This window comes from Peromyscus maniculatus, chromosome 11 (assembly GCF_049852395.1).
Source record: "Peromyscus maniculatus bairdii isolate BWxNUB_F1_BW_parent chromosome 11, HU_Pman_BW_mat_3.1, whole genome shotgun sequence".
Classification (NCBI taxonomy): Eukaryota; Metazoa; Chordata; class Mammalia; order Rodentia; family Cricetidae; genus Peromyscus; species Peromyscus maniculatus.
This window is the reverse complement of record NC_134862.1, coordinates 104,286,651-104,307,635: the sequence shown is the minus strand read 5'-3', so window position 1 is coordinate 104,307,635 and position 20,985 is coordinate 104,286,651. Positions and strand designations below refer to the sequence as shown.

Here is a 20,985-nt window from a genome sequence, read left to right as displayed (position 1 = left end):
GTCATGTGGTTGGGTTTACAACCAATGAGAAGGCAGAACAGAAAGTCAATAAATAGGACAAACATACAGGAAGTAGTTCTCTTGTGGAGAGGTATGACAGCAGTGGCAGTGAAGGGTAAGAAAGGGTTTTCTAACCTGGAGCTTATGCAGGGACACTTGGCTCAGTCTGGGAGGAAGGGACTGGACGGGCCTGGACTGAGTCTACCAGGTTGATCGCAGTCCTCGGGGAAGGATTTGTCCTGGAGGAGGTGGGAATGGGGGGTGGGCTGGGGGTAAGGGGAGGGGGTGGGAGGGGGAGGATAGGGGAAGCCGTGGCTGATATGTAGAACTGAATAGTATTGTAAAATAAAATAAAAAAATAATAATAATAAAAGAAAGAAAGGGTTTTCTAGCTCTTAACTACTGCTGTGACCTCTTGGGCTTTTAACTCTGAATTTGGCTCTGTGTTTCTTATTTAACAGGATGATTACATCTACATTAGTGTCTTGTAATTGATCTTACACTATACTGATAGAGAAGTGTCCTTATTTTTAGAGATACATATCAAAATATTTAAAGGAGAGATAAATGCCTATAATTTATTTAAGAATATTCAATGTAACAATTACATAACACAACTGCATAGTCAAAGATATATACTTATATATATTTTTATACCAACAGAGAGACAAATTTTCTAAAATGTCTACCTTTAGAAAACCCCTTCAAGGGCATCAAGATTATGATGGGAAAAACCTACAGAGACAACCAAACCAAACTAGTGGGAACTCATGAAATTTAGATCAATAGCTGTGGAGCCCATATGGGACTGGACTAGGCCCTCTGTATAGCTAGACAGTGGTGTAGCTTGATCCGCTTAAGGGCCCCCCCTGGCAGTAGGATCAGAATCCACTCCTGGTGCATGAGCAGGCTTCTTGGAGCCCATTACCTAAGATAGGACACCTCCCACACCCTTGAGGCAGGAAGAGGGCCTTAGACCTGCCTCTACTAAATGTACCTCACCATGGGAGGCCTTATGTTCTTGTAGGAGGGCATGGGGGGTGGGGTGGGAGTGGGAGGCTGGCAGGAAGAGGGAAGAGGGGGATCTTTGATTGCTACGTAAAATGAATAAAAAAATCTTAATAAAAATAAATAAATCTTTAAAAAAAGAAAAAAGAAAAACCCTTCACAGATACACAGAAATTAAAATTGTCACTATTTACACTGGAGTGAAAGACTGCAATCCCAGGCAGTGTTATTCCTGAATTTCCACATTAAGTTGTTTTTTCAAACTGAGAGTTGACTACATTAGTTGGGTTTAGAAATGAATTCACTGGAACAAAATACAAAACAGGTTTAAAAATACAATGCTGTACATTAGCACAGCATATGAATATTGTAGATTAGTAGGAATGAGCATTATTTTGTGAAATGATTCATATCTAGGCGGGGAAAAGGTTAATGTACTCGGTTGCATAGTCAACAAAAAGTAGGAAAGCCAAGCGCTGAGCAGGACCCAGCTTGAGCCAAAAGCAGACTTCCCCGGGGCCGCCCCTCCCTGTCTCTTCCGCCCCTGGCCACCTGCAGATGTGCTCCACAAATCTTCAGTGCCCAGAGCTGAGCTGACTATTTAAAGGTCCGTTCCCCACAGCTTACAGCCAGCCGCCTGCAGCTAGCCAAGTCCTCCTATCCTTGCTGGAGGCTCACAACTCTGAGAAAGCAACCCGCTGATGGGCTGCTGTGGTGGCATGGGAGCCTTGGGTTCGCTCTGGGTTTTCTTCACTCTCATCACGCCAGGAGTTCTTGGTGAGCGGGGCATGGGAATGCAGATAGGGGAACTCCTGCGGGGTTGGAAAACTTCTGTGCTTATACAAAGGCTAGAGACCAAACCAGGAATGTCAGGGCCCTGCTGGATACAGACAGCTTTTGAGACTCCCTCAGTCTCTGATACAGAATGTCTCCACTTCTTCTGGGAGCTGGACCACCACCATTGAAGCCTCAGCCACATATGGGCGCTTTGGAAAGACTGCTGTCTTGGTTAGGTGGTTCTCTTTTCTCTCCAGCTCCCAGCCTCCTGAGAATTCAGCAAATGCTGAAATAGTTCCACCAACGGTCCCAGGCTGTGTTCAAGGATCACAGAGCACATGTGCCTCTGTGCATGCAAAAATCCTCTCCAGCCATGGAAGGATGGTTGAGTACGGGTTTCTTTTCTTGAAGAACATCTGATTCTCCAAATACGGGTCTCAAATTTTTTTAAACTTTGATACAATATTCAAAAACTAACTGGACTTAGTTTTTAAAGTTGAACATGAATCAAAACTGCGACTTCTGTAACGGTGTGTGCTTCCATAGGTCCTCCTTCAACGTTCTTCATAAGAGTTTTTGTTTTGTTTTTATTTCACAGATTGGCTGGTAGTGAAGGCGTAGGTTATAAGACATTCACTGTAAGCAAACCTCAATAGCTGGGTGAATTTTGGCAAGTCGCAATATAATTTGTTCTCACAGTGAATGTATTCATAGTTTGTAAGGCATTTACTGTAAGCAAACATCAATAACTGGATGAATTTTAGGAAGTCAGTTAGAGCCCCGACCCTCAGTTTCTTATACATGAAATGAAGTTAGAAAGAGCTGTGCTGCCATTCACAGAGCTGTGAGAAATCAGGAGCTGCCAGAGAAATTATGTTAAGGGCAGTTGATGATACTAAGTGTAGCAATTAACAGCTAATGGTGGATCTAGTCATTAAAGGGTCCGAATATTATATATTAATTCTGGTACAACTTCTACTGGAAAATAAATCCTAGGAATGGCTGGACCTTGTTTCATGTTCACTGATGAGTGTTTTATGCTTAGTACCATAACTTTCTTTAACATACATGACTCTCATTTAAAAAAATCATCCTTTAGATAGCCAGGAACCCCAGGCATTTGATGATAATTCTCAATAATGATCTCTCTCCCTTCCTGTTTCTGGCCAACTTTTCAGATTTATTTTTATCCTATACATAAATCTTCCATCTACTTCCAAAAGATTTCTAAATCATCCATGTAAAGCCCCTTAGATCTAAATAGTTAATTACACCCTGTCCTCCAGAAATATTTTCTGTGTTAAGTAATCACTACTCTGATCTTCACTCCTGGTGTTAGAAAGAGGTAAAGAGGGAACAGGGGCTTTCAAGAAAACCCTCTTATGCAATAACTTGTAGACTAGCCTTTCTTTTTCTTTTTTTTTTTTTTTTTTTTTTTTTTTTTTTTGGTTTTTCGAGACAGGGTTTCTCTGCGTAGCTTTGCGCCTTTCCTGGAGCTCACTTGGTAGCCCAGGCTGGCCTCGAACTCACAGAGATCCGCCTGGCTCTGCCTCCCGAGTGCTGGGATTAAAGGCGTGCGCCACCACCGCCCGGCTCCTTTCTTTTTCTTTGAAAAATTATTACATGTATTTATTTGTTTGTATATTTGTGTGGGATGGGGGTATACATTCAGTGACATGTGCTTGGAGGTTAGGAAACAGTTTACTGGGGTTAGCTCTCTCCTTTCACCATGTGGGCTCCAGGGATTAAACTCAATTGGTCAGACAGGTCTGACAGCAGTGCCTTTAGCCAGGGAGACATCTCACCTGCTCCTTTCCTTTTCTGATTGGAGGAGAAACAGGTCTCTGGAAATTCTGTACTGTGGCCTGGGAGGTGGGCAGTTTCAATAGAAGTCCAAGGACTCCATACTAGAGACTTCCATTAATCCTCACCCAGAAAGCATAATTCTCGACTCATTTTAACATGGAAAGTCACATTATAAAGTTCCCTCTTCTTTTGTAGTTTCCAGATCTTTTATTCCTCTTGGTCTGTATTGTTACTACTGGTTGAATCTTATGAATTTAAATGGCTTCCCATATTGTGGAAAATAATTTAGTTTTGTCCTTATTTACATTTGATAACCATAGATTGTTATCTGATTAGAGTAACTGGTAGAAGCAGTATCACATTGTGAAGTCTGTCTTCACTGTCTTTAAAACTTCATTTTTCTTAAAGTCTTTCTTGCTGTTTTTCACAGAGTATGTATTTGGGGACATTGGTGGGTATTAATGGAAGAAACCAAAGAATAACAAAAGAGGGACCTACAGTAATGTCTGGCTCCTAACAGCAGTGGCTATTTTTCAATTCCCCAGCACAAGAAAGACTGCATTTGGCTGCAGCCATGGGTGCTCAGGGATGTCTGAGTCAGCAGACATTCTCTGTTTAACTTTTACCTGTGCCAGTCCCACACTTCTATGGAAAAAATGAAAATTTGTGAATTTTCAGCTATACTTCTACTCTTGGAGGGTATCACAAATGGCAATTTTGCCTAAATTACCTCTGATCTGAATAAGAGTGAACTTCTGGATCTCTGCAAATAAATTTAAGGAGGTAAAATGTGAGTCTTCACTCAAATATAGAAAAATTACTTTTCTAGGGACATACTCAAGTGTATGGATGTTGCAGTCTCTTAGCCATCTCACAGAGTGGAGTTTATTTCATTGTTAATGACTAGCTCTTTTCTTTGATACATAAGAAAGTTTTACTGCCCGGCCGTGGTGGTGCACACCTTTAATCCCATCACTCGGGAGGAAGAAGCAGGCAGATCTCTGTGAGTTCGAGGCCAGCCTGGGCTACAGAGTAAGTTCCAGGACAGGCTCCAAAGCTACAGAGAGAAACCCTGTCTCAAAAAAAAAAAAAAAAAAAGAGAGAGAGAGAGAGAGAGAAAGAGAAAGAAAAGAAAGTTTTACTAGATATTTTTGGGTTTCATTACTCTAATTGGTTAAAATAAGGAAATAAATATCATGAAAATTAGAGTACTAAGAAGTTGAGACAGAAGGATTCCAAGTTCAAGGTCAGCCTGGGTTAAATAGTGAGACTCTATATTATAAAACCACAAATAATAAATAAACAAATTCAATAAAGAATATATTTTCTCTATACCCTAAAAATTTAGTGATTAAGATAATCCTATAAATCAATTAAAGTAATTTTTATTTTACAAGATCTCTGTAGTAACATAATTTCCTATGCTAAAAGTTTTTATTTATAAGATTTTTACTTGTAAGGCTGTAGAGTTTGCTCAGTAGTTAGAGCACTTGCTGCTCTTGCAGAGGACAAGGGTTTGGTTCCCAGAACCCACTTGGTGCCTCATTATCACCTGTAACTCCAGTTCTAGGAGATCCATCACCTTCTTCAGGACCTTGCAGGCTCTGAGCACATATAGTACATACATATACGCAAATACTCTTAGATGTGAAATAAAAAATAAAATCCTCAAAGAATTTTTTAAAGAGATTTTTACTTGTATATTTCTGTTTTTTATTATGAAACTGGAGGATGTTTGTTGTACCCCTTATTGTTTGGATATAGTATGTCTACCACAAGCTCACATATTTGAACAATTGATCTACAGCTGACTCATAGAACCTTTAGGAGGCCAGAGATCTATCTGGATTGTGGATCTGAGAGGTTATATCTCCTCCCCACTTCCAGCTAAGCTTTCTGCTTCCTGGTTGGTGTCATGTAACCAGCAACTCTTGCAGTTCCCTTCCCCACAGTCTGAGCTGCTCCAGTCATATGCCTTCCTTACCATGATGGATGATATCCCCTGGACTATGAGCCATTTAATCTCCCCTCCCTTAAGTTGTTTCTGTCAAGTATTTGGTCACAATGATCAGAAAAATAACTGGTACAAATAGCTCACATAACTTCCCTTCCACCCCACCAAAAAAGTGTGGAGACTCATTATTTATTATTATTATTATTATTATTATTATTATTATTACATTAAGTTATATAAGGCCATTCTCATGCAGCTATATAATGTACTTTGAGTACATCCTACTACCATCTCCTTCTTAATCTTCTCCCCTCCCATTAGTATCTTTTGTTCCCCCAGACTGTTTGCCTCCACTTTCAAATATATATGAGAGAGAAAAAAGATACCTGTTTTTCTGAGCATGACTCAATTCACTTGATATTATTTTCTCCAATTGCATCCATCTCCTTAAAAACAACATAACTTTGTAGCAGGAATCTTAAAAGTTCTTATTAATAAAATCAAACCTGAGGCCAGTTATTGGGGTGAAAGCTAGAAGATCAGAGAAGCAGAACAAGCCACAGCTACCTCGCCTCGCCAGTTCCTCGGCTGGTTTTGTTTCCTCAGACTGGAAGCTTCTGAGTCCTCATCCAGAATGAATCTCAGCTGAACTGCTGTGAGAAGCCTGAAAGCTTAACCAGCCAAAATGCTTCTAGTTTCTGGTCTTCATGCCTTACATATCTTCCCTTTCTACCATCACTCCCTGGGATTAAGGGCTTACTTTCTGGGATTAAAGGCATGTGTCACATGCCTGGCTGTTTCCAATGTGGCCTTGAACTGAAAGAGAACCAGAGGGATTTCTACCTCAAATGCTAGGATTAAAGGTGTGAGTGCCACCATTTCTAGCCTTTGTATATAGTGGCTGTTCTGTCTCTGACCCCAGATAAGTTTATTAGGGTGTACAATATTTTGGGGAACACAATACCACCACATAACTTCATTCTTCTTTATAACTGAAAAAGTTCCGTTGTGTATATATACCACATTTTCTTAATCTATTCTGTTCCGTTGTGTATATATACCACATTTTCTTAATCTTTTCTGTTGCTGGGCATCTACATTGGTTCCTTAGCTTAGCCATTGTGAATAGTACTGCAATAAGCATTGATGTGCAGGTACATCTGTGACATATTGACTTGGAATCTTCTGGGTAAATATTAACAAAAGTTCTGGATCTTGTGGTAGAGCTATTTTTATTATTATTAAATATTATTTACTATTATTTTGTTGAGAAATCTCCAGACTGATTTTCACAATGATTGGACTAGTTTACATTTTCATCAGCAATGTAAAAATATTCCCTTTTGTATATACCCTTACCAGCATTTGTTGTTATTTTCTTTATGAATGCCATTCTACTAGTGCAAAATGGAACTTTAATGTAGTTTCTATTTTCATTTCTCTGATAACTAGTGAGGCTGAATATTTTCTCATATTTATTGGACATTTGTACTTGATTTAAGAACTGTATTTTCACTCCATTAGCTCATTTACTAATGAGGGTTTTTTTTTGTGTTCATGTTCTTTATATATTCTAGATATTAATCATCTAGTTAGCAAGGATTTTCTCCCATTCTGTAGACAGTCTCTTTACCTTTGTACTTGCATGAATTCTCATTTGTCACTTGTTGGCACTATTTCCAGAGCAACTGGAGTCTTGTTTTAAACAGTGCTTTCCTAAGCTGATGTCTTGCAGCATTCTTCCTTCATTTTCTCTATTACTTTCAGAGTTTTGTGTCTTGTATTAAGTTCTATATATTCATTTCTGAAGTTCTATATGCTTTTCTTATTTTTCCTGACTTCACTATGCAAAAAAAGAAACAAAACAAACAATCCACCCACAGTTTTAAATTATAAAATGGTAAGAGGATGAGAAAGAAGTTCGCCAGATATTTCTCTGAAATCTGTTTTTAAAACTGTTTGAATCTCTGTATTTATCTGTGTCCATCCATACTGGAATTATTTTCTTAGATAATATTGCTCCAGAAAATATTACTTCTAAAGATCAAACTTTTTAGAATACTTGGTGGCAGGAGAGAAGCAGAGAAGCTTTAGCCTTTCCCAGATTTGATATTTCTGTGGTCCTTATTTCTAGGTCAGTGTAAGTCGCTGCCAAAGTATCATTTTGCTAAGCCTAAAATTATGAGTGATAAGTCTGAGTTTGCTGTTGAAACAACTTGGGAATACAAATGCCTCCCTGGGTATACTGGGAAGCCATTCCTAATCACCTGCTTAGATACCTCCAAGTGGTCAGATGCTCAGCAGTTCTGTAAACGTGAGTACTCCTACAAGACATGTTTGGTCTATCATTTTATCTATTTGGATAGTATGTCATTTTCCAGACAAAAGACAAGTGAACTAGTATGTCATGGCAAGGAAAGAATGATCACAACCTCTTCATTTCCTTTAACTTCTAAATTTTCTGGGTACTAGGGTTTAAGTTATCATCATGGTTTAACCTATCATCTTCATGATATCATTCAATGATTTCTATATTGTGTTAGAGATTAGATGTTAATATACAAAAGAATATTAGTTTCACCTCATTCTTACTACATTAAATTCAAGAAATATTTTTATTAACTAACATGTGAAGTAATAGGCAATGGATCTTGTAAAGGACAACAGAAATTACACATATGTAATGTATAATTGAGATTCAACACAAGGCATTTCACAGGTTAGGCAAGTTCTCTATTACTGAGATATATCTCCAGACTTTATGATGCCATTTAATAATAGAGGTAAGCTGCTAATCAACCATAGGAAAATATATGCCGTCTAAGAGAATTAGGGAGATTGAGGCCTTTTGGACAAAAGTATGGAGGAAATTATATCTTTGGAAAAATAGAAAAAGGTCAATATGATTTGAGCACATATAAACTCCAAGATTGTATACTTTTTCCTGTGAATAATGGTAAGGCATAACGATTTTTAAGTGGGAAGTAGGATATGACCATATTTATAAAATAAAAAAAGAAACTCATACCATGCTATGGAGGAAGTGCTAGACCAAGGCAGGCCAGCATTAGAAAGGTAAATTTTGCCACTCAACAATCCAGTAAAACTATAGAAATGTCAAAACAAGGGATTTAGGGAAATATTCTGGAATCTCGGCACTAAAATTTTGTAACTAATTGAATTAAATGAAGGAATAGAGGATGAGTTACAGAAAGGAAATGATGACTGTAGGTTTTTAATACAGGAGACTTGGTAGATGATGCCATTAGCTGATAGATTTTAATAAAGAGAAAACAGAGGTTTTTAAGTTAGAATTGACCACAAATAAAGTTTTCTTCCATATACAGAAATATAGACAATAGGGTTTGAACAGTGTTCCAAAACTGACTGATCCTTGAGAAAGTACACATTGCATATTTCAAAAATTGCTTTGAGTAAACATAATGCAGGTCTATCAGCAAGTCCAGTCAAGGAATTTAATAGAAAACACACTAAGTCTTCTTCATCCCAGCCCCAAATCCTATTTTGTTTCCCTTGTAGGTAAATCATGTACAAATCCTAAAGAACTCCTCCATGGCTCTGTGCATATAAACACGGGTATCAAGTTTGGGTCAACAATTACGTATTCTTGTAATAAAGGGTGAGTAGGCAGGAAGTCTCTGCAGGATGTGTGGATACTGAAATAATATTTCTAACCAGAAACTCTCTAATATGAATGAATACAAACAAAAACATGGTCTCCTTGACCTGCTTCAGAAATGGCATTTCAGTGTTGCTCAGTTAAGAGATCCTTAGAAAGCACAAAGATGGAGCTCTCTTTCTTCAATTTTAAGTCTACAGTGCTATTGACGAGGAAGTCAGACCTCATCTGGCTATAGACTGTTGAGCCTATTATAAAAGTCCTTTTTACTACTATTTCACTGTATCTTGCATGATATTCTACATTTTCTTATTGTTTAAGTGGAAAAAAATTAGACTTTTCTAAAGTGTTAAGTAAACTGGATGTGATCCATCACCTCTTTGCCTCCAGATATCGACTCATTGGTGAATCATCTGCTACATGCATTGTCTCAGACAATCGTGTAATTTGGGATAATGACATGCCTTATTGTGAATGTGAGTAAAAAGATCTCTTTGTGGCATCCTACTAAATTTCTCTTATCCCTTTCTAAAGGGAAACTGGGCATCTGCACATAAATATGAGTGCCTGGGAAGTTTCACTAGGTTTGGGTTGTGAACACAACTCTGACTGGTATTCTTCCATGATCTCTAATTCTATCACACTTTTCCATTAATGTTCTTTTATGATGCTATTTAATAGTGAATAGATTCTTACATTATAATATGCATGAGATTATACACTACCAATGCAACCATGCAAAAGTAGATCACCTGTGTGCAGAGCTTTTTGACTTTTTATCAGCCAGTTTCATGTATTTTTCCTTTCTGGCTTATTTTTATTTAGATCATAATACAAAATTTCAATATTATAGATAAGTTGTAGGTAAAGTTTAAGTTTGGTTTATGAAAATGAAGACTAAAATTTCAGAAAATATAATATTTCAATGCCTTCTCTCTTTTCTTAAATACTTCCCTCCAAAAGCTATTCCTTGTGACTCACCTCCAGCCATCACCAATGGGGACTTCTACAGCAGCAGTAGAGACAGCTTTTTCTATGGAATGGTAGTAACTTATCATTGCCATGTTGGAAAGAATAGGGAAAAACTGTTTGACATGGTGGGAGAGAAGTCAATATATTGCACCAGCAAAGACAATCAAGTTGGCATCTGGAACAGTCCACCCCCTCAGTGTATTGGTATAGTCAAGTGTCCAGTGCCAGAAATTGAAAATGGAGATGTGGAGTCTGGATTTAAACGCTCCTTCTTCTTAAATGATACAGTAATGTTTAAGTGCAAGTCTGGCTTTACTATGAAAGGCAGCAGTATAGTGTGGTGCCAGCCAGACGGAAAATGGAGCCCTCCACTGCCAACATGCTTCAAGGGTAAGTTGAGCTAAATAAAATGTTGGGTATCTGTAAATAAAACCAGAGGTTTTGCAGAATAGATACATGGTACCTATAGAAAGTGTAGGAGGAATATGTGACTGGATTTACAGGATAAAGAATTTGAAAGTAAAATTTGGAAGTAATATTTATTAACTTTACTAATCCATCATCATTGGAGATCTCTGTTAAAGAAATGAAGATTTTATTATATTCTAGGACAGTGCTATAATTGTAGAGGAAAGTATAACATACCCTTAAAAAGTCATTGGAATGTTTTCAAGTAGAATTATGAGATATGAAACACTTTGAAGAACATAGGTATATACTTAAGATCATTGGAATAGTCAACATGCTTTGGATAAGACTATGAAAAGCATAGAAAACAGTGGTGAAAATAGACTAATGGTACAGAATAAAAGGTTTCTCTATGATAAGTCAAACAATAGAGTGAAGAGAGATCATACAGAATGAGAAAAAATATTTCCAAACTATACATCTGATAAGGAATTAGTACATAGAATATATAAGGAACTGAAACCACTCAATAGAACAAAAGAAATCTAACTTCAAAGTGGACATTAGACATTTCTCAAATAAAATGGACAATAAATATATGGCAAAGCGTTTAACATTACTAATCATCAGGGAAATGCAAATTAAACAACAATGACATATAACTTCTCTTCAGGTAAAATGATTTCTCAAAAAAAAAAAAAACCCAAAATATAGAACTGGGGAGATGGCTCAGTGTATAAAGTGTTAATTGTACAAGTGTGAAGGTTTGAGCTTAACACAGAACCTATATAAAAAAGCATCACGTGGTGGCACATGCTTATAATCTCAGAATTCGGGAGGCAGGGACAGACAGATCCCTGAGGCTTGTTGACCATCCAGTCTAGCTTAGTTGGTGAGCTGCACTTCCCATTGAGAAGCCTTCTCTCATTAAAAAAAAAAAGATAATGTCCTCTATATGCTTGTGTGTCAATGTATACTCCAACAAACATACACACACACACACACACACACACACACACACACACACACACACACACACAAGCTTGAGGACTGGAATCCACTTCTACACAATATATCAAATGCTGTTAAGAATGGAGATAAAAGTCAGATTAGATAGGAGAAATAAGTTGTGGTGTCCCTACAAAGAGAATTCGCACTGTATATTATGATAGTTTGTTGTATATATTTTAAAATCTAGAACAAAGGATTTTGAAAGTTTTCACTGCAAAGGAATGATATGTTTTAGAAGACAGATATATTTGCCCTTAATTTCATATTACATAGTATACATACTCATCTGAATATCACATGGTATCTATAAATATGTACAATTATGCCTTTTAAAGAATTTTAAAACCCAGTAATTTTAAAACCCAGTACAAAAGTTGATCATTAGAGTTTTTAATGATTATATTGTATTCAAATAAGGATAAAATAAACTTCATATAGACCATATTGGAATATGGAATTGACTAAGATAAGAATTTGATTCCAAATTTTGTAGACATCCAACTTGATACTGAAAATATAATTTTGTGGAAAAAGGCTGGTAGTTAGTTATCATGAGCCTGTGGCCCACATTCTCTCCTTCTCCTCCTAATGTGAATTGTCTGCCTTTCTAAAAGCCTGACGACAAAACTCAGAAGCCTCATGAACCTTGTTTTTGGAGTAAAAAGGATGTGGCAGATTTGGGTGGGGGAAACTGGTATTATTTGGTCCTTGTCTATCCTATTGGTGGAAGGATATCTCAGATTTTTTAGTAGAATAAAGTGAAAAATGAGTAAAAGTAATATTTCCTGGCATGGATCAAGAAAGTGAAAGCAGATAGGCATATGACTTTCCATATCTGGGCCAAGAAAGGCACATTAACCTCACTCTATGACCCCACTCTCTGCCTTAGTGTGGGAGAGTTGCCATGAACATCTTTATTCCACCCGACTAAACCCAAGATAGCTCTAAGTTATAAAGAATAAAGTTCTTATTGCAGAAATAAAAGGACTTTCTGGTCCTGTTCTTTTCTCAGGATGTCTACCACCTCAAAATATTCACCATGGCGATTATAACAAAAAAGATAAGGAATTCTTTTCTGTTGGCCAGGAAGTGTCATATAGCTGTGAACCTGGCTATACTCTCATTGGAACTAAACTTGTGCAGTGTACATCCTCGGGAACCTGGAGCCATGCAGCCCCAACATGTGAAGGTGCCTAGAGCTTCTGCTCTATTCAGAGGAAACACAACTGTTTCCTGACTCTTCATGTGCAAGCCTTTTCTCTTCTTTCCTAGTGAAATCATGTGATGTCATTCCAAACCAACTTCTCAATGGCCAGGTGTTTCTTCCTCCTAATCTCCAGCTTGGGGCAGAGGTTTCCTTTGTTTGTAATCAAGGGTGAGTGTGAAGCAACAGGTCCTCCACTGACTGTTTCCCATAAGGATTTCAAAGTGTGAGTTCTGAAGATAGTTAAGTTTTTACTGTCTTGTTTTCTGTCCTTTTCTTGACCTTTTCTGACTAAGAACTCTGTCATTAACCAATTCCTTTTTATTTTCTTCAAGTGTATATATTTTGTGCTTCACCAGCAAAAGTAGGAAATGTCATTTCATCTTCTGGAATTGCAAACTTTTGGTTCACAAATTAAGACTCCTGATATGCAGAATGAATATAAAATTTGGATTTAGTGAGACTCATTAGAATAAGGTTGGGAAACAAGGTCTTTGCTATTTTCTCTATAGGAATTGAGACTGTTTTCCTCAAAATGATCAAGATAATCCTGATATTTGGATGCCAAACAGGAGAGGGAGAATTCTAAAAAAAAAAAAAAAAAAAAAAAAAAAAAAAAAAAAAAAAAAAAAGGATGTATTTTTAGTATGTTTTAATCCATTATTTATTGATTCATTGTTCAGTGGAGCAGATTCACAAATAATTGTGGCTTTTTCTTAAGCCAGAAATATTTTTAAAATCCATACCATTCTATAAATACTTGAGAGAAGTGATTCACTTTGTACAATTGAAAAGTGGTTTGTTCTAGTGATGATTTGGTGCTCCTTATTGTTTAAGGTTCCAGTTAAATGGCAAATCTTCTAGTCAGTGTGTCCCAGAAGGAGAGACAGTAATCTGGAATAATAAGTTTCCTGTCTGTGAACGTGAGTAGAAAATAAGAATAATCAAATATGGATCTTATCTCTTTATTCTGTTTTCCCATACCATACACTTATTAAATAAAATATGTCACCCAATTATGTACTTTAAAGAAACATTAGTCACTTTTCTCTGTTTAAAATGCAGGAAAAAGTATTAAAATTTTTCACTTGTTAACATATTAAGTTGTGGTTCTATAAATAAAGTAATAAAGGCTCTGGAAGTTACCTGTAACAAAACCAAGCATAACCCTTTCTAGTGTACTAAAACTCTGGTTGTGCCTCCATATGTCATTTCTTGTACTGAAGAGCTCTACCTAGGGCCAAATGGACATTACTGGAAATACATTGACAACTTTCTCTTTATTCTGCAGCTTACCCAGAAAAGATATGTATATGTCATAGTAACTGTTAATAACTAATATCCTTATGCGACCAAGAAATATAAAGAATATGAAATCAATATTCAAATGGTTTTCTCAAAGGAATCTGGCATTAAGGGGTCACAAATGACTTGTAATGAGGCTGCAGTGTCTTTGGTAACAGTATCTAATGTGACTATGCTACCCGCAACCTGGCTGTGTGTTTTAAACAGGCACTCAATGACTAGTGTGCTTTGGATAGTGGACATGCCTATTTCACATGCTTTTGTCTCACTATATTTTTATCATACCTTATATAGCCTGAACTATAGACTGGGAAACTGAGGCTAAGGGAGGGTACACAACTTGCCTAAGGTCATACAGCTATTGAATGACAGAGAGGATTTGAAACCAGGACTATTGAGCCCAAATCAGTCCACGTTGGCTCCCTACATGCAATTAGCATGTCATTAACAAACTTTAAGTTTGCCTTTTATTTATTAAAAGTGTTTAGAGTAAAAAAATTATAGAAATAATCCCTGAAAATACAGACTAGATAGATTTGGGGGCCAATTCTATTTCCTTATTTTCTGGTTAAGGTGATTTATCTTGATTTCTTTGACAAGGATCAAGAAAGAGGTAAGAACTTACACATTTGGAAATGAACAAACTATAAGTAAAATCATAACAAAGCATTCAATTTCTAAGTATATTTCTGGGAAAGTGATTTTATCTATACTTGGAACTTTTATTTATTTAGTTTTAAATGATCAATATGCTGACCTGGTCTCTTTTCTACTTTTCAGAGATTTCTTGTGACCATCCTCCTAAAGTTGAAAATGCTCGGATACCCCATTACACTGTTCCCATACCCCTTCAAACTCTTGTGGTGTACAATTGTTTACCTGGCTTCCGCCTCATTGGAGAAAAGACTATTTTTTGTATAAGTAAAGATCAATCGAGTGGCACTTGGGATAAAGCTCCTCCTGTATGTGAAAAATTGAATAGAAATTCTGAATGCTCAGAGCCCAGAGTACCAGGAGGATTCAAAGACAGAAAATCTAGACCACCATTCAGACATGGTGATTCTGTGACATTTACTTGTAAAGCCAACTTCACCATGAAAGGAAGCAAAACAGTCTGGTGCCAAGCAAATCAAATGTGGGGACCAACACCACTACCAATCTGTGAGAGCGGTAAGTGTGGAAATAAAACCTAGTCAAGGGCCTGGGGTCTACCAGATTGTGAGAGCATTGAGGATGGAAGCAAAGCTCCATTAAGAGCTGGGACCTGCCAGCCTATGAGAGTGCTGAGTATGGAAGTAGAACTCCACTAAAGACTATGATCTTCCATTTATGGGAAGATCATTTGTTGCATGCTCCCAAAGGAAGAATTGTGTAGGTCTTGTCCCTGGAGCTTGAGATGGCTTTGGGAACCCATTCCCCATGCTGGGTTGCCTCTGCAAACATGTTCACAAATGATTCTACTCTTCACTCAAACCACCTCCTGGGCTGTAGCATATCAAATCAACTAACTTTAAAAATAGAGACTACTGTGAAAGTTTAACTCTCTTTCATCTGGTTTATATTGCTAATAAATCTAAATCCAAAGTTTAATTCTGTGAGTACAGAAATTGTCAGTATTTGACAAAATTACTATCAAAATTTTTTAATATAATTAATCTATAAATTCTAAATAGATTATAGAACTTAGAAAGTGCTATATTGTTTATAAATATGATTCACTCTAACCTGGGAGCACAGAGTTGTCATTTCAGCTTCACAAGAGTCTAAAGTAAGAGATTACAAGCTCAAGGCCTGCCTGGGCCACATTGTGATTTTAAAGTCAGTGTGGGCAATTTAGCCAGATCTTGTCTCAAAATACAAAGTAACAAAAGGGATTATGGATATAACTCAGTGACAGAGGGCTTGCCTAGTTCAATCCTAGTACCACAAATTATATTTATTTCACTTATATATCAGTAGGTTGATTAACCAGTAATCTCAAATTGGATTGTCTGTGGAAAACAAACCTTAAAGATTTAGGTGAACTTATATATGTAACATGAATTGCTAACCAGTCTTATTATAAAACCTGGGGCCAAGTATTGGGGTGAAAGCTGAACGATCAGAGAGCAAGCCAGCCACATCTTACCTCTAGGAAATCCTCAGCCAAAGAGAGAGCTACTTCCTGTATACTTACACCTATCTGACTTTCTGTACCCTGCCATCTTCCTTCCTCTCTCCGCCCAGTTCTATCACTTCCTGTCTGTCTGTATAGACCTCCAGACCTCTATGGTTAACTAGTGCTGGGTATGCTACCACTATGGTTAACATAGTGGTATGCTACCACTGCCTGACCTCTATGTTTTATATAGTGGCTGGGTTTGTCCTCTGATCCCCAGATAAGCTTTATTGTGGTACACAAATAAAATATCACCACATTTCCCCTTTGTTTATTTAAAATAAAAAAGTTATAACTAATATAGGAAAAACTATATACAATAAGTACTAACTATATACAATATATACAGGCAATAAATACATCAACAATGTCTAGTCCATTTGCATTTAACATATTCAGAGAAAGTATTCCATTATCTATCCTATTTTTGTGAATCCAAAGGATTGTATCTAATTTACTTCTATCCTAATTTGCATTACCAAACTATTTTTTGATGTCTTTCAAATTTATACACTTTACACCTCTTTAGTGAGTTTCTTTTCTGAAATTGTTAACAAGGAAAACTCTAACTATCTAATCTTCAACTCCCTCAGAGACTCGAGAAGGAAATCATATTACCTAGTTAAACAGGAATTGCAAACAAGCAACCTCCAAAAAATATGAGTTATGACAGAAACAGCTAGCTGGCTGAACAGTCATCCAAGGTTCCTCTATAACATTGGGCATCCATCTTCAGCCCACAGGCTTAGCATATCTGACAGACTCCTCTGCAAAGCAGGATTGCTAAAGAGCTTTCCTACCTTGTCTTGGCAAGAATCATCAGTCTTTTCTTTTGTGTCCTGCTTGTTCATTTTGGACAGCATACTATCAGCAGTCAATGCAAGGGCATTTTCTTGCCCAGTGGCTAACTTTTGCCACAAATATAGTAAACTCCATATGGAGTTTCTTTAATGCCCATCATCTTCTCTGAAGAAGATTGGTGCTGCCAGGAGCAGACATGACTCATTGTCATAAAAAAAGAAAAATATCTGTTATTAAAACATCTTAAATGCCATATTCTGCAGATCTCTGAAGTGTTTGAAGATGACTTGTCTATCTAAAATATATTTCTGCTTGACCTTGAAAACATAACTAATATGACTATAAGTTTGAGTGTAATAACTAGCTACTAACCTGCATTTCTTTATTATCCTAATTAGTTGGTAATAATAACTAGCAAATTGTATTACATTGTTAAATGAACTGTATAGGTACAATGCCATGAACAAGATTAGAAATATATGTATAGTATTTTCTAAAAAAAATCAATCTCAAATTTGTATCAATATATGTAATTTGTATACAATATACAAAAATCCAATCATATGTACAATATTTAAAATTAGTTGGTGCCTTTGAAATGTAGATTCAATAATGTACCTTTTTATCTATATCATACCTATATCTCCCCTTTTTTCTTTCAGAGTAGATTCAATAATCTAACTCTTATCTATATCCCCTTTTTTCTTTTTTTTAAACAAGAATCTTAAATCTAATCTTCCCTTTGTTTAGCATTTTTTTCTGACCATTAACAATAGCAACTTGTAACCAACCATCCTAAACAATGACAATTATTCAAAACCCATTGAAAGACCAAAAATCACCCACTCTACTGTAGTGGGTAGCCAACATTCAGTGTCCCAGCACAGAGAGAGTGCACAGAGAGAGCACACAGAGAGAGCGCTGGCCCATTGGCGCCTCCCCTGGCCCCCCCTCATAGGCATGACAGTTGCCAGAGTCTCAATGGGGGTTGGAACTTCCATATCCAAGCTGGAATGGCTACCCACTACACTCTACTTCTTGGGAATGTGGGCATTGTGTTCTTAAAATTACTTCCTGCTGTCTGGGGGCAAAGGTACCTTTAGGGGACCCTGAAAAGAAAAGTCTTGGGAGAGGCAGCTCTATCATTTGTTGTCCAGTCTCTGCATAATGTGAAAATAAAGGCTTGTCTCAAGTCCTTGCTCGAGAAGTCTGTGAGGCTGAATCATCTCAGCTAGCCATCTTAAAATTGTCCTGAGCAGTTTGTAGTCCAAAGTTGATCTCTGGGTAGTGTTTGTCATTTTAGTGGTATTATCATCATGCTAATGGAATTGTTGTTGTGGTGCTCCATCATCTTTTTGGAGACTTCAAAGTCATTGTTAGGCATGGTCATGGTTCCCTGCATAAAACTGATAGAAACTCAAACCAGAAATCATGTACAGGAAGCCAGATGAAGCCATTTTTCTAGGATTAGTTAGTACTCTATATGACCACTAATATCATGACAAAAGTTGAAAATATATATATATATATATAATCTTATAAATTTTGATATAAAATTCATACCTTAAGAAATGTTTTAAAGAGTCAAAATAAAACCAAAGAATTATGAGATTAGTAGCAATAGAATAGTCCCTTAATTTTGATTTTTCTTCATCCCACAACAGATGGCTCTTCCGACATGATACAAAGATTTTTGGATTGTCTTTTTAAGAAGCATGCTTGGGTTTAGAGAAGGAAAGAGCCATGCTCCAACTCCAAAGCCAGCTTTAATTTTTAATTGAACTGGGACTACATAAAGACTATTTGTGTTATGAGTCTGTAGAGAACAGCAGAAACAAACATTTAGGAAGACTTATGAAATTTTATATGTGATATACCAATAGGTCAACTTAATTTTTTTCTTGGGACATTTTTTCTGGATGATCTGTCCTTTTTCTTTGGATGTCTCATTTGTTCAGTGTTCTTCAGATTCCTTAGCCTTCATTCTCCTGAAAGAACAAAACAAAAACACTTCCCCAAACCTAACTTTGGGGAGGTTCCTTTTTGGCAAGTTATATATGATTAAATGAAAAGCATTTGTTAGTGGTATAAGTTAGTTTAAATTGAATGGTAATGCTGATTGATGAGTTATCACCTCTTCTAATTAAGAGGTCTCTCTTGTTCATATCTAACCTTTATCAATTTTGATGGTATCATAGCTTTTTCTCTCCTGTAGAAACAAAAGCAAAACCTCATCCCCAACAGAGTACATATCCTAGTTTCTATTCTGAGGTCAGCACATCTTTAAAGTATATAGGCTGATTTAATTTGGTAGTTTTTCCTATTATCCAATGTCTCTCTACAGCTATTGTTCCTTTCTCATTAGCACTGGGAAAATTCAAAGCTAGTACAGCATTATATAATCTATTTCTGGGAGTTTTTGTTACTGCTTTCTGTTTATTTAGCATATCCTTTAGAGTTTAATTTGATCTTTCTATGACTGCTTGGCCTGTAGGATTATGTGGTATACCTGTAATATGCTTTATATTGTAATAAGCAAAAGATTGTTTCATTTTACCAGAGACATATGCTGAAGCATTGCCAGTTTTAATTTGTACAAGTATACCCATGATGGTCATAACTTCTAGTAAATGCCTGATTACAGAATCAGTCTTTTCAGAACTCAGAGCATTTGCCCATTGAAATCCTGAAAAAGTATCAATGGTGTGTTGTACTATTTCAATTTTCCAAATTCTACAAAATGAAATACATCTATCTGCCGAATTTCATTCCTCTGAGTACCCTTTGGGTTACATCCTGCTGGTAGTAGAGTTTGATTGTAAAATAACAAGTAGGACATTTCCTTGTAATTTTCTTGTCTTGTTGCCAGGTTAAGGAAAAATCCTTTTTTTTAACCCTTACTATTGACATGATGTTTTTTATGAAATTCTGAGGCCTCCAGCACATTTCCTATCAATAGTTTATTAATCTCATCATTACCTTGTACTAGAGGTCCTGGTAGACCCATGGGATCAGATGTGAGTTATATATAAGGGATGACTCCTATTCCTGATTTCTTGTAACTGAATAAATAACAAAGTTAATTCTGACTGATCAGGGATAGATTCTGCAGTCTCAATATGTAAGACCATTCTTTCAGCATACTGAGAGTCAGTAACTATGTTGAGAGGTTCCAAAAAATCCATTAATACCATCAGAATAGCATATAATTACAATTTTTGAACCAAATTATAAGGACTTTGAACCATTTTACTTAATTTTTCTGATTTGTGACGTGCCTTTCCTTGTTTGTTTGCACCTGTACAAAATGTACCAAATCCAGATATGCATCTTTCCCATACAATTCAAGGCAGGATCTAGTTAGCTCTCTTTTAATTGTATTGCTTTAGGGACATTTGCAGTTAATCTCTCCCAAAAAATTACTGCAAGCTCCTTCCCAAGGTTCAGTTTCTGCTCATAATTTGTCAATTTCAGTCTTAGTTAAAGGTACTACAATTTCTGCTGGGTCTATTCCTGCTAATTGACGAAGTCTCAATTTTCCTTTTAAAATCAACTCAGATCTTTTCCACATAAGTTTTTAATTTTTTACTCTTTTTATTTGGTAGAAATATCTATTCCAATATAGTATCTTCCCTCTGCATTAAAATTCCTGTAGGAGAATGCTTAGAGAGTAAAATAACCAAAATTCAATCAAGCTTTAGATCTACACGATCCACATGTGCATCCTGTATTTTCTTTTCCACCAAAGGCAATTCTCTCTCAGCTTCAGCTGATAATTCTCTTGGACTATTTAAGTCCTTGTCATTCCTTAAGGTTTTGAACAAATTACTCAGTTCATCATTTTTTACCCCAACATCAGTCCGTAGATAGGAAATGTCTCTGAATAATCTTTGAAAGTCATTAAGAGTCAGTAATTGATCTCTCCTAATTTGCACCTTTTG

General features: G+C 36.5%; 1 protein-coding gene across 2 annotated transcripts in view; it reads left to right on the top strand.

Annotated features, from left to right (window-relative positions):
• Positions 1–1,625: 1,625 nt before the first annotated feature.
• Positions 1,626–20,985, top strand: part of Cr2 (complement C3d receptor 2) — a 45,648-nt gene continuing 26,288 nt past the window's right edge. Inside the window, exons 1-9 of one of the 2 annotated variants that reach the window (XM_006997537.4) lie at positions 1,626–1,785; positions 7,680–7,859; positions 9,086–9,185; positions 9,576–9,661; positions 10,149–10,547; positions 12,589–12,765; positions 12,849–12,951; positions 13,618–13,703; positions 14,866–15,255. In XM_006997537.4, coding sequence (XP_006997599.2) covers positions 1,710–1,785; positions 7,680–7,859; positions 9,086–9,185; positions 9,576–9,661; positions 10,149–10,547; positions 12,589–12,765; positions 12,849–12,951; positions 13,618–13,703; positions 14,866–15,255 — 1,597 coding nt within the window. In that variant the 5' untranslated portion in view covers positions 1,626–1,709. The remainder of the gene's footprint in view (positions 1,786–7,679; positions 7,860–9,085; positions 9,186–9,575; positions 9,662–10,148; positions 10,548–12,588; positions 12,766–12,848; positions 12,952–13,617; positions 13,704–14,865; positions 15,256–20,985) is intronic. The other variant, XM_076548305.1, reaches the window with a different exon arrangement.